The following is a 13,964-nucleotide window of genomic DNA, read 5'->3' on the forward strand; positions in this document are numbered from 1 at the left end:
TGCCCGCCTCCCACAGGACTTGATAGTCCCCCAGCCCCTGTCTGCTGCCAGTGAGCATATCCTTGGGTACACATCATCTCAGCAGGATGATTTTGTGACAGCTTTCAGCTTGATGCTGTTGCTGAACATTCACTGGATCAACCGCTGTCCGAGGTGCCGGTGAGTCCCCGCTTGGTCCTGGGGGCTCACGTTGCTGTGCCATCTGTGCTCTTGATGCAAGCTCGCGTCTGCTAGGTGAAGATTTCCTGGTTGGTGGAGATACCACTAAGGGAACTGAGTGCTGTGGTTCATTGGTGTCCAGTGACTGGTTAGGGAACCTCAGGGATGCAGCCATCCTGCCTTGCACTGGCCACCAAGCCCTGTGGACTCATGGGGAACCCAAGCCTTCGGGCTGCAGGCCTCTGAGGAGCAGGCAGAGCCTAAGTTAGGTGATGGAATCCTTGAAAGGCATTGAGTTTCACCCTTTTCCAGGAACAGTTTGTCCTCTGCGTTGCAGCGAAGGCAGAAGGCAGCCCCAGAGCACTGGGGCCGAGGGTGGGAACTGCTGTCTCGTTGTCTTCTGTAGGAGCTGCCGGTGCTGGTGCTGGGTGAGCACTGCCTTTCGTCTGGACGGCTGCTCGGGCCTGTGGGCAAGTGCGGTGGACATGGAACCCCGGTGAAAGAGAAACAAGTGTTTTTCTGGGGTTCTTTCAGTCTCCAAAACCCCGCCTCCTTCGGCCAGCAGGCAGCACTTGAGGAAAAAAGCACAAGGTGCATGGGGCCCTCACCTGGCTGGTGGTGCCGCTTCAGGGCCCCCGGCTTTTCCCCTGCTCGCCCGTCCTCCTCTGCGTGCCGAAAGCTTTCAGAAAGCTCGTTCATTCACTCCATTTCCCTTGCTTTTGAGCTAGACCAGAAGAGCGGCTGGCCTCTTTGTTTGCCCTTGACTGTCTAATTCTGGACATTTCGGGGGAGCACGGTGACAGGAGAGGCTGCAGGTCCTGGGTGCTCTGTGGGGTCTGCTCCATGGAGGACCCTGGCCTGGTGTGATGGGTGGGGTGTGGGCCAGCGTGGGGTCCTGCTGAGCTCGCACGGCAGCCGCGCCATGGCTGGGAGTTAGTGCGATCTCTGTTTTTCTCCTTTTTCATTTTGCCACAAGACAGAATTGTATCACACATCTCCAAAACGAGTAAAATGGCATTTCAGCTTCTTGTCTTTATAGACTCTCTGAACTTTAGGAAAGATCATTCTGGTCCCTTTTCATTAATAATGAAAACCAGGGGCAATAAAATGTTCTTAACGTGAGCGTGGCAGGAACAGAGCAGCAGAAGGGGTGAAGGGTGAGGCCAGCAGGTGCTTCTTGATGCTCGACGAGGTCAGAGCCCCGGAAAGGGGAGCAGCTGAGGGAGGGGTCCTGCTTCTTGGACCCCCCTGAACTGCCGTGCCCGGAGCCTTGGCAGCTCTGGTGCCAGGGTGAGTGGCTGCGTATATGAGGGTGCGGGAATTTTACAAGAAGGCAGGGCCTGGCAGCCGCCGGGCCCTGGTCAGTCTTTAGCCCGCTGACCGCTGCTCTCCTGTAGCTGCGCGGCGGGGGCGGGGGAAGGCGGCAGTGAGGGTGGCGGCCTGGGCCTGGGCCTGCGCGGAGGCCGTGCCTCGGGAGTTGGACGGCGGGGACGCGTGTTCTGACTGTGAGTCAGAGCCCTCCTGAGCAGCCACGCTTGTGAAGGTTACGCCGTCTCTGCGTTTCCCTCCTACAGACGAATGTGCATTGGATGTTGGGTTCGCATCAAGAGAGCAGAGCGAGCGGCCGAACTGGCTAGGACAGCATGAGTGCGGCGGCCCGGGACACACAGCCTGCTGGCTCCTCGGGGTCACGGGGAAGGCCCAGGTGCCACAGTGAGCTCAGGGCTTTTGCTTTAACACGTGGCGACTGCTTGTCTGCACAGATTTGTATTGCTTGGGCAGGGGTGGAGGGGTTCACCGCAGAGCAGAGCAGGAGAGCACCCCACCAGCTCCTTAGACATGAACCCCAAGTGCCATGGCACAAGCTTGGAAGATTCTGGGAAGCCTGGCAAGCAACCCAAACCCCAGAGCCCAGGGGAGACTAGGCTGATGCATCTGTGTAAACATGAGATGCCCGCACGCCCCGACACTCAGCGCTGTGAGAAGGTGACACTGGGAAGACTTCGCTACTTTGTCCCAGGTGCACGGCTGGCGTCTCTGCTGGGTACGGAGCTTCTTAGAGCAAATGGATAAGGAAATTGAGTAGGAAGGTGGGGAACTCAGCACCCCAGGAAGGAAATACAGATGCAAAGATGCTCAAACTTCACTCATAGTAAAACCAATGCAAATGAAAGCTAGAGGGAAGTCCTGCTCCAGTGTTGGCTGAAATCTGTGCGTGTGCTCACCCCACTGAGCTGGAGCCGCGGAGAAACAGGCCTCCTGTGTTTGCTGGAGGGAACGCGCGGAGGGCAGCTTAGGAGTAGCTCTCACGATTGCCAGTGCCTGTGCCTCTGACCCAGGCTATCCGGGAATCCGGGTTTGCCTGCGGGTGGCCCACAGGAATCCGGGTTTGCCTGCGGGTGGCCCACACGCCTGTGAGAGGTCGTGTGCAGCCATCGACGGCGGCACTGGCCTCCAGTGTTCCGCACTCACCACCAGTGTCCTGCCGTGTCCCGCTGTCCTGAGCAGGTCAGGTGCACCATCAGCACTTCCTAAGGTTTTGAGTAAACAGTTGGTGCTGTCTCTGCCCCGGCCCCATTTTGAAGAGGGTCTAGTCTGTCTGTGTCCCCAGTGGGGCTGCGCACCAGTATTTGTGCGCACCCGAGAGTGTTGCCATCGGCCTCCCTTGACCCTTTGTTCCTTGAGGGTGGGGTCGTGCCCTGGCTCCCCTGGCAGCCCTGCCTTTCTGAGCAGCAGCGCGCAGAGCCCCTGTGAAGCGGAAGGAGGCGTGGCATGGGGAGTGTGCCTGGCCTCAGGCAGCCTCTGCAGCTGGTGTCACAGCTGGTGTGCTGAGGGGGCCAAGTGCCCTCCCTGCCCAGGGGAGGGATGGGGCACCCCTTTTCCTGATGTGCCTTCTCCCCACTCCAGGCCCCGTGGGCTCCCGATGGAGAGAGTACGGTGCCTTGGCGATCATCATGACGGGAATTGCCTTCGGCTTCCACCAGCTCTATAAGGTGAGTCTGCCCTTCCCTGCCTCACGCCCCGCAAGCCCGTCTCCCCCATCCTGAGATTGGTCTGTGTGGAGTTGCCCAACCCTGGGGAGCACCAGGGCAGGCAGTGGGCTGAGTGTCCTCATGAACACACACTCTGCTTCAAGTCCCGGTGCCCCTTCTCCTGCCATGGTCAGACCCCACCTCGTGGGCCGGCGTCCCTCCAAGTCCCTGATGCACAGGGAGCCCGAGGTCAGCAGTCGACAAGGCCTGTCATCTACTGAGAGCAGTGCCAGGCACGCACTCAGCAGTCGGTAAGTCTTGGAGGCAGGATGACATGTTGATTCAGACCAGGAACCTGGAGCCTGGCTGCCTGTGTTGCACCCGGCTCTGCCCCAGAGGAGCGACGGTGAGGTGAGGGTAACTGTGCCGCCTCCCCAGGCTGCTAGGAGTCAGCACCCGTGTGCCCTGTGAGTGGGGAGCGCTCGCACTGCTGCACCTTAGTGTTTAACACTGGCTGGGAGCAGCGCATCATACTTGCAGGATCTGTTTTTTGGTCTCTGTGTACTGTGTTGGCATCCACAGAAGTCTTTCTGTGGACTTTCCTAGACTTCTAGTCCACCCACAGGATCCCTGATTTCATTGCTCACAGCAGGACAGCAAGTGTCAGGGGAATGTCTTACCTCCCGGAGACCAGATACTAACCTGAGAGGCCGACTCTGATTTGAAGCCAATGAGTCTTTTCTGAGAGATGCAGAGCCAGGGCGGGTCCCCAGGACCCAAGGTAACCGTGGCCAGAGGACTCACCCCGCCGCCTGGGGCCACCCGCAGTCCCACCCTAGCTTGGGGTGCATCTAGTGGGTGCTCACACTCACTGCTGAGACCCCGCGCCTGCAGGTGTCAACATTGGGCCCTGGGGTTCCGCACTTGCCCCTTGGCCAGAAAGTGAGCCCCGCACTGAGCCCAGCGTGTTTTCAGCACAGCGCCTGCTCCTGGAGTTGGAAATTCGCACGTCAGAAAACCCAGAAGCAAAATGCTCTGGGCCCCGGGACTTTGCTCTCTCACCCGAGCCTGCCCTTACCTCTTACTCTGGCGTGCAAAGCTTCTTCCCAGTCACCGACCGCTTCTGCTCCCCAAGAAGAATAAAAGGCCAAGACAGAATCTCAGCTTAATGCCTGGGCTCCTGAGGGCAGTACCCGAGGCTGGGTGGCCAGGCAGAGACGTCGTACCTGTTTCTACGAAGCTCGGACCTTTCTCTGGTTGAAAAAGGAGAAGACACAGGAAAGGCGCGGTCACAGTGGTGACGAGAGGGTTTCTAAACCGCTCCTAATCGTTTCTTTAAATTAAAAAAAATAAAAAGGGCTAAAAGCTGCCTTCGTTGTCAGTTTGTTTTAGAAGTCCATCAAGATTGAGTCGAGGGTCACGTGTGTGTTCCTGCCCTTGGCGTTTCTGATGTCAGCATTGAAATTTTTAGTTATAACACATGTAAGAGCTGACTTTTATACTTAGGAAAATTTCTACCTGGAACGTACGGCTGCATTGATGACTTCCGGCTCAGCTGTGGTCGGTAACTCACATGGTGGTTGCAAAGCACTTTGCGAACTAGAAACTGCTTCTGCAGGTTTGCTGGATACCAACCTGCACTTGGGGGTCCCTCTTGAAGTGAGCTCTCCCGTGTCCCCTGTGAGAGACCCTCTTCTCGATCCCAGCACAGAACTCTGCCGGAGGAGGTGCCCTCTTTCATCTGGGGTCCAGACGGAGCAAGATCCACGGGCGTGGGCTGTGCCAAGACCAGGTTGGCTCCTGGTCTCGTGCCCCTGTGCCCACCCGCAGCTTACACCCACCACACCGCTTGCCATCTTCCCAGACGTCCGGAGACCTCGTCTTCCCCTGATCTGGGTCCCCATGTGCCAGGCCCCCTTGTTTGCCCCGCAGCAGCAGCTCCCCACCTGCCCCCCCTCCCCCAGGTTCTTCTGGTTTTGCCCCTTCCACTCCCTTCTCTCCCTGTCCAGTTCTGGGGGAGTTTGACTGCCTTTGCCTCTGAGTGAGGGAATCTTGTTCTGAGGGCCCAAGGCTGCCTTTAGAAAAAGATCTCTTCAGACCCACCCCTGGAGGGTGGGTCTGCCCTGGTAGAGAAACCAAAGGCCCCAGAACTCTGCTGTTGATTTTCATCTAGTTTCTCACCTAATTTTGTTTAAGTTTACTCATTTATTCCTGAATGGATGGCTCCTTCACATGGTTTCATGTGGGAAGAGGTGGGAAGGGTTCAGAAAAGTGTACCCCAGAACCTCTTCCTGCTCCTCAAGGAGGCCACGCTGCTCTGGGGCTGCTTTCTTGTTTACCTCCCAGAATTCAACTGACACCTTTCCCGGTGAATCTTAAATATCTTTGTCATAGAAACATCAGATCTAGCACCATTAAGAAAATGACGTAACCAAATGAGAAACTAAAGAAAGAACCAGAAAGTTCTCCACCACAGCAGATCAAATCAATTTTACTTGTCCTGACCGTCCCCCGCTGGGAGATGCGGGACTGTCAGGTGTCCTGCTCACAGACAGCACTTGCTCAGCGCTCCCACCCTGGGGGAAGGAGAGCTGGTGGCAGGCTGGGAGCTCGGGGAGGACGACCCAGGCGCGCAGCCACCCTCATGCCTGCCCGCTTCTTGTAGAAATACCTGCTCCCCCTCATCATGGGCGGTCGAGAGGACAGGAAGCAACTGGAGAGAATGGAGGCGAGTCTCTCCGAGCTGAGTGGCAGCGTGGCACAGACAGGTAAAGATTAATGACTCCATCAAGTCACCCCTCAAAGCCTTCTCCGAGCAGCCCCTTCTCTGCCCCCTCCCCTCTCCCCTCGTCTCCACTTTATGTGGTGACTTCATTTATCTGCTCTGAGAATCTGTTCACATTTGCAAATGAAGCCGCCGTCATTTCGGTTTAATTTGAAATTGCTTGTTTACTGTCGGCGCGGCCTCAATTAATTATGTTTTTACGGAAAGGCTCCCAACCTCAGAATATTAATAAGGGGAATAAAATGACAGCCTTTCTAAGGGCTGTAAAGTTCATTTTTAATTTCTGCTTCTATGAGGTTTTCAGGGGGGTTTTCGGTGATTTTTTCCCCCTTCCCTCAAAGAACCCAATGCGGGGTCAAGAGAGGCTGTAATTACTGCGGCTCCCGGGACCCTGGCCACCTCCTCTGTCACCGACTCCACAGGCCAGTGTTCATTACCCAGCGCCCCAGTGATGGCCCAGATTAGCTGGGACCTGTCGCGCCAGGGGTGGCTTTTCTCCTTTATGAACTTGTTTACTAGTGCTGGCTCTGAATCGAAAAACTCTGGCCGCCGCCTGTCCCGGGCAGGAGTTTGTCCCTTGGGGAAGTGCTCGCAAACTCTCCTGTGGGCCCCATGCCTCCTCCAGTGGGCCCCTTTACGGCCCGGTGCTCTGGGGTGCTGGTGGCCCAACCTCGGGTGGGTGGGCGGGGCAGGAATTCGCAGTTTGTAACCACTCCGGCGCCTGCGGAGACCTGCGCTGATGCGCGTCTCCCAGGACTGGAGACTCCCACGAGCCCCCAAGGACACAGCCGGGCCTGGGAGATGAGGGATGCAGACAGCGCCAAAGTCGCAAGAGCCAAGCAAATCACAGGCAGATATAATTAGAGGGGAGAGGTTTTGGACGGATATACTGTTGACCACGGACAACTGCACAATAGAAAGATAAAGTAGAAATACTGGAGGTTAAGATACAGTGCAGGTAGCTCACCCAGCGTGCAGATAAATTATAGGACTGTGGGGGTGGGGCTGTCTGCGAATAAATTAGATGTAGCAGCTTCTAGGTGTGTGGACAGAGACGTGTGTCGTTTAACAGAGATACGACTGCTCTTTCCCCAGTGACGCAGTTACAGATGACTTTAGCCTCTGTCCAGGAGCTGCTGATTCAGCAGCAGCAGAAAGTCCAGGAGCTCGCCCATGAACTGGCCACAGCCAAGGTACTTGCCCCCGGCCCCTGCCCCTCCAGGCCCAGGCCTCCCTGCCCGGCTCCTCGCTCTTGTCCTTTGCGCCCGGTTCCCTGCGTTCTGAGGGGTCTGACGTCGTCTTTCCTCTCGCCCGCTCTCCCCAGGCCCACACTGGCCCTGCAGAGGGAGGAGGCAGTCATGGCATGGGCGGGTGGCCTTCATCACGGAGACCCTCCTTTCTGTCTCATGTCACCTCACAGTAGGAGGCAGCTCCCCAGGCAGCACGGGACCCTCTTGGAGGTGGTGGGTGCAGATGTGGGGCGGCCTCTCCCCTCAAGTTAGGTTGCAGGTCCCCACAGTGCTAGGAAGGATTCTAGAGCTTGGGGAGAAGGAGCCTGCCCAGATGCTGGGCTGGCCTTGGCTGCAAGGGGCAGGCTCTCTGAACCCGAATCTCCAGGTCAGTTCACCTAAAAAGAGCGGAGACAACTGGGCTCCACTGAGGTGGTTTCCATACCTCATTTCCCAGCTCTCACACCGCTCAGCGTCAGACCACGGGGGTCAGAGTCTGCTGAGTGCTGGCGGTGAGGGAGGGCAGGCTCGCTGCAGTGTTGCCTCGTCGCGGAGGCGGAGCTGCTGGGCTCCTCCTCTACCGCCCTCTGCATGCGCCTTGCTCATCAGTCCCCAGGATCGCAGGGTCTGGCCTGGGTTCTGGGCGTGGGTCACCCCGAGGCTCTGTTGTGGACAGGCTGGTCTCGGTCCCCCACCCCGTGCTGCCCTTGGGCTGCTCCCATGCAGCTCAGACTGAGTGGAGGTCCTGCGGTCACCCCACCCTGGTGTGCCGCCCCGTGTGAGCTGGTGCTCAGGTCTTCTGCACTTCGAAACCCAGAAAAGGAGGAGTGTTTCCATTTCCAGTGGAATCTGGGGTATCCTGTGAAGAGGGTGCCCCTGCTCCCCACACTGCCTACACTCGCTCAGATGACTGGTGGGGTGGCCGCCTCCAGGCACCGTGCGTGCCCGCGGGCAGGCGGCCCATAAAGCAGCCGGGAAGGCCGCCTCGCGCCCGCCTGCTCGCTCTATTATCTTTCGGCGGGTGGCCTGCCAATGGCCAGAAGCCATTCCGGAAATTGGAAAACTGTTTTCAGACCTTAAGCATTAAGATTAAGACCACATGTTGCGTTTTGAGAGGGGAGGGGCCCGGGGTTGTGCTTGGTGGTTGAGAGCTGGCTGAGAGCTTCTTGTGCTGGTGTTTTTTTTTTTTTTTTTTGAGGCCTCCCCCCTCACCCCCATTCTCTCCTGCACTGGAGCAGAGCTAGTGAGTTTGGTATCTAAACTCCGATGTGTGAAGACTTCGGTTACCCCATAAACCAAAGACTTAGAGTGGTGTTTTCTCAGCTGTAATGTAAGTTTTTATTTCTGGCTTCCAAACTCCTACTGCAGCACTGTAAAAAATTAAAAAGAAGAGCGTTAAGTAATTAAAAAACCTACATAAAACTGAAGGCTGGGAGTTTTCTACAACTGCTTTTTAAAGAGACTGGCTAAAAAGCCCCAGATGTCAGATTTTATTTCTAAATCCTGGCATCTGGCACCATATGCGTTTGGAAATTTGAGTCCTTTGTAGGCCGGTGAGTGGAAATTGCTCCCTTGTTAATGGGCTGCTAGAGCTTTCAAGGTCTCAGGGAAGCCAGAACAGTGGCTCCTGGACCTGAGCTGTCTGGGGGTCTGGAGTGGGGACCCCCAGGAGACGTGTGTGAGGGCAGCGGGCGCTGGCGTGTGCTGGCTCTGACACTGCCCAGGTTTTTCTTCCCAATATCTGCAGCACCTCGGAGGGGCTTCTCCCTGTGCCCCCTCCGCCCGCCCCCCCATGGCCTGCTCTCTTGGGCTCCTGGCTTCTGAACTCACAGCTTGTGTTTTCTGCCTCAGGCCTTGCTAGGTGTCCAGAGGGCAGGCCCCCACCTCTTCCACGTGGCCTGCGCCTGGGCCGTGCAGCCTGCACACTTGGAATTGCCCCTAAACTTCACAGGCAGCGCGGTCGCTGGCCACCGCCCTCCTGGAGACCACTCTCTCAGCTGTTCTGCGCTCTAGCCGACTTAGCTTGCCAAGGGGTGGCTGTCTGGGGTTGAGAGAGCACCCAGGTCAGAGGAGAAGGGTGTGCGGGGAAGGTGGCGTTTGCCGGAGGTGCGTGTTTCCTCCGTGGGCTTTTGGCGGAAGGACTTGAAGTGCAGGACGACTCTCTTTGCCGAGCCTTCAGAGCATCTAGTCCTGACAGAGAACGGCCCTGCAGGGGTGACTTTGCAGACAGCGGGACGGGGTCCCAGGCCGGACCTCACAGAGCTGGGGTCCAGACCTGCTTGAGCCGAGGGCCGGTCAGACGCTCAGGCGTGGGCGGGGACCAGGCTCGGCGTGTGGCGCGATGGTTCTGAGGAGGGGCCTTCGGGGGGGGGGGCAGGGAGTTGGTAGAGATGGCGTGGTTTACTCCATTAAGTTTCCTTTGATGGAACATGCCCAGTGCAACATAGTGGAGGGGCCGTGCAGTGACCCCCGAGCCCCATCTCCTGGCTGCAGCCCGCCACCCCCTCCAGCCCTCCCCCATCTCTGCCGCACCCCTACCCCCAGTTCTTTGGAAGCATAGCCCCGACAGCGAGTCATTTCATATTGCAGACACTTCGGTTTGTATTTCTGAGGGGTAAAGGTCTCTTTTATTGTTGTCCTTAATTTTATTTTACATCACCAGGATGCCATTATTACATCGACGTATGTGCCACGGTTCCTTAGTATTGTCAGCTCTCCAAACAGAGTGGTGTGAATGTTTATTTTAAGGGTGTCCTCATTTAAACAGAGACCCAGGCAGGCAGACCCCTGAATGAGCAGAGGCAGAACCCTCCAGGGGGTCTCCAGGCTGCCTCTCAGGACACAGAATGTCCCCAGGCCCACCTGCCGCCCTGGCGTCTGGGGTCGCAGGCTGGGGACACCTACACTGACCCTGGTTCCCTTTCAGGCCACCACTTCTACCAACTGGATCCTGGAGTCCCAGAACATCAATGAACTCAAGTCGGAAATTAACTCCTTGAAAGGGCTGCTATTAAATCGGTAGGAGAGATGGGACTGGCCGGGGCTCTTGGGCTGGTCTCTCGCGGTCATGTGTGGAGGGGGGGGTGCCTCTCCCTGTCTGTCTGGCCCCTGGTGGAGCCAACGGTTCAAGCAGTGAGTCAAGAGTCCTCTGAGCTTCTGTTATCCTTCCTCATCGGCTCCCTCCCTCCCCAGCCCAGGGGTGACAGTCTGCAGCACCCTCAGAGTTTTGAAATACAGGCCATTCCTCGGCCTGTCAAGACCTGGTCGGGCACAGCTAGAAAGCAGGACTGTGAACAGAGAGCTCCCTCACCCTGAAAGAGGGACCCCAGTCAGCCCCCTCCTCACCCTTGCCCCCCACCCCCACCCTGTTGTCAGCTTGGTGACAGCGTCATCCCACAGAAAGTCCCCACTTTCTGCCTGCCTGGTTTGAAGAGCTCCCCGACTCCAGGCATAGGCAGTGCGGAAGCGGCCTCTGCCTCTTCCACCTCCTTGGGTCTCCCTCTGATGGCCCTCCCCAGTGACAGCCTTTCCCCAAGGGAGGCTGCTGTCACCAGCACAGCCCCAAATGCAGGGTGACCCACCTGTCCTGGTTTCAAAGCTGGAAGTCCTGTGTCCCAGGAACGTGCTAGGGACCTGGGCACTGGTCACCCCACCTGAAGTGTGCCCAGCTCGGCCCACGCGAGACTGCATGGGTGCCGTGAGGAAGCACGGGGGCCAAGGACCCATCTTCCTGGGCCACCCATTTCAGGGCTTCTCTCAAGAAGAGCATGTGGCATTAAAAGAGTCATGACCAAGCTTGGGGGTGTCATCTGGAGAGACCCTCTGCTTCCAGACCTGGGAAACAGGAAGCTTTGAGGCCAGAGGGACAGAGAGCAGGCAGGCCACTGGGTAACGCTGGGGCCAAGAAAATGGATGGTGGAATTTCTCGTTGGCGTCTTTGATGTTGGTGAACAATGTGGCCTGGGCTGCAGTGAGGCCTGGGCGGGGAGCAGTGCCAAGGACGACAGGCAGCACAGGGGGGAGCAGGCCCTCATCCTCTCGGCCCAGAGATGGGCTGCCTGGCCTGGAGCTCGGTTTCCTGGCCACTGCCAAGTGGTCCTGCCCTCCAGGGCCCTCCTGAGATTGGCTTCGGTCTGGGCTGGCTGCAGGCCCAGCACCCAAGGCGGGAAAGGAGCTGAGAACTGCTCTTCCCTGTTGAGTGTTGAACTCAGGTTTTCTAGCAAGTCACCAGCGATACCCTGCTGGAGCCTCTGGCCAGCTGCTGGCTCCTCCCCACTTTTCCTTGGCTGTGGACTAGTTAGAGGCCAGGTCAGGTATCTTGGCCACCTGGGCTCCTGGTTCGCTGCCCTCTCTGACTCACAGGGCAGAGGCTGGGCAGTGTGTAAGAGCAGGAGGGACTGGACTCTAGGGTGTGGCAGGCCCCCTGGGGTCTGCTGTCCAGCAGTTGTCAAGGATGGGACGACCCAGGAGGCACCCTCCATGGGCAGCGCTCTTTGCGGGCAGCACAGGGCACCTCTGGCTTCCCTCTCAGCTGCTCCAACCTCCAACCAGCCAGGAGGCTGTTGTGACAGGCAGGGGAGGGAGGGAACATGGAGTGGGCAGCAGAGCTCAGGCTCGTGCCCCTGAGCTGGGGCTCAGCAGGGTGTGGCTCTGCCAAAGGTGGGGCCCTGGGATGCTGTCATCAGCCCTGCCCGTGTCCCCTTCTCTGCCAGGAGGCAATTCCCACCGTCCCCGTCGGCCCCGAAGATCCCCTCCTGGCAGATCCCAGTCAAGTCACCGTCACCCTCCAGCCCAGCCGCCGTGAACCACCACAGCAGCAGCGACATCTCGCCCGTCAGCAACGAGTCCACGTCGTCCTCGCCCGTGAAGGAGGGCCACAGCCCCGAAGGCTCCAGCACAGCCTACCACCTGCTGGGCCCCCAGGAGGAGGGCGAGGGGGTGGTGGACGTCAAGGGCCAGGTGAGGATGGAGGTGCAGGGCGAGGAGGAGAAGAGGGAGGACGAGGAGGACGAGGAGGACGAGGACGTGAGCCACGTGGATGAGGAGGACTGCCTGGGGGTGCAGCGGGAGGACCGCCGGGGCGGGGACGGGCAGATCAACGAGCAGGTGGAGAAACTGCGGCGGCCCGAGGGTGCCAGCAACGAGAACGAGCGGGACTAGGCCGCCTGTGGGTCGCCGTCCGGCACCTGGGACGTGGCCGGCCCGTCCTCCTCTGGCTGGCGGGGGGAGGGCGGCCGTGAGCAGGTGGAGGCGGAGCTGTCGGGCCCTGCTGGTCCCTGCTCCGCGCCCCTGCCCTCCGCCCGCACGTGGGCTCGCATTCTGTCCACCCGCCTCCTCTTGCCTGAGCGCCAGCCCCGGCTCCTGCGCCCCCATCACTTCTCCGCTCAGCCACACACGGGCCCTTGACCTTGTTCCACGCCAGGCCGAGGGTGCCCAAGTCGTGGTGTCGCGTGCCATCAGCCCCGTCTGCAGGCGGGCGTTCCGTTCAGGGTGTGTCTGCTGAGCATCTTGGCTGACTTACCACTGTGCATGGCAAGAGGTAGCTTAATCACCTGACTCCTGACCCTCAGCGAGGACGTGCCACGGCGACCTGGTGTCTGCTGTCCCGTCCCTCCCGCCCCTCCACGCTCCTCTCAGCAGGGACCAACGGGCTGCAGGGCCGTCTTGTTCTGTTTCCAGAAGCCACATACTGAACTCCTCTCTCAGCGAAGGCCCCCAGGTCCTGCCCGCCTGCCGGCCTCGTGTGCCCACCCAGCCCTCGCGTGCCCTGCTCCCTCCTGGCCCCACACGCTCTCACCACACTGCGCGTCCTCGCTTGCCATCAGGGCTCGGCCCCCCAGGGGGACACGGTACTCCCTCCCACGCGGGAGCCAGGAGCAGGGCCTCCCGTCTGCCCTCCCCTCCCAGAAACACAAGTTCATCTGTGTGATCAGGTGTAGGTTCCAGAGTATGAGATGCGACTGTATATAATTGTAATAAATACGAGTTGCCACTATTTAATTCCTGCCTGTGGCTCCCTGTCTGCTCAGGGCCTGTACCCTGAGGTGGGCCTAGGCCAGGACCGTGCCAGGTGGGCCTGGTGGCGGGTCTGCACAGGGGTCGTGGGTGGGCGCTGGGCCTGGGCTGCCCCTGTCCCCTCGTCCCGGAGGCCTCTCCAGCTGCCCACCTGGACCTGGGGGGCTGCTCCTCCCCCCGAGCGTGTGCTGAGGAGCGGCGCTCTGCCCGGCGGAGCAGGGACCTCCCGGTTGCTGTATATAGACCTGGGCTTGCGTGTGATGAGCTCTCCTTCCTTAAATGGATGAATGTGTTCCCAGGAGAGTGTCTCCTTCTCTCTTCCTCCCCCGTCTCGTCTCCTCTCACCCGCCCTGTCTCCCTTTAACCTTCACACGGCATAGACTACACCCAGAAAAACAGTGCAGGGCGATCCTTCAGAGGAGCACCCGCGCCCTCCAGCCCCAGGTGCCATGGTGGGTGTGGGGACAGGGCCTGGCCTCCGCCAGGGGCCTTGTGTGGGCGCAGGCTGAGGGGACAGTGCAGGGGCGGCGCCCTCGGAGCTGAGTGTGCAGCGCGGTATGTACCCCTGGGCGCGCGCCCTGCCAGCCTTTTGACCGCAGCCGCCGCCAGCTGCCGCTGCCCCTCCCGCCTCTGCCCGCGGCGTGGCCCCTGGACGATGGGAAACCTGACTTCGGGGCTGTTTTGTCTCAGGAAGCCTTTCACCTACTTTCACCCCTTGCAGGGCTCAGCCCCTCCCCCCGCAGCAGACCCGCCCCTGCTGCTGGGCCCCGGGCTCGCCAAGGGTCTAGTCACGGCCACTGAGCC

The 13,964-nt window shown here is 59.2% G+C and overlaps 1 protein-coding gene across 1 annotated transcript in view; it reads left to right on the forward strand.

Moving 5' to 3' along the window:
• The window catches only part of PEX14 (peroxisomal biogenesis factor 14), a gene marked incomplete at its 3' end in the record, with an annotated part of 109,421 nt that extends 97,116 nt beyond the window's left edge, over nucleotides 1-12,305 (forward strand). Inside the window, exons 5-9 of the mRNA XM_084243703.1 lie at nucleotides 3,067-3,152; nucleotides 5,797-5,899; nucleotides 7,012-7,109; nucleotides 10,072-10,163; nucleotides 11,858-12,305. Coding sequence (XP_084099829.1) covers nucleotides 3,067-3,152; nucleotides 5,797-5,899; nucleotides 7,012-7,109; nucleotides 10,072-10,163; nucleotides 11,858-12,305 — 827 coding nt within the window. The remainder of the gene's footprint in view (nucleotides 1-3,066; nucleotides 3,153-5,796; nucleotides 5,900-7,011; nucleotides 7,110-10,071; nucleotides 10,164-11,857) is intronic.
• Between the last annotated feature and the right edge of the window lie 1,659 nt (nucleotides 12,306-13,964).

The sequence above is a fragment of the Talpa europaea genome (assembly GCF_964194135.1).
Source record: "Talpa europaea genome assembly, chromosome: 9".
Lineage (NCBI taxonomy): Eukaryota > Metazoa > Chordata > Mammalia > Eulipotyphla > Talpidae > Talpa > Talpa europaea.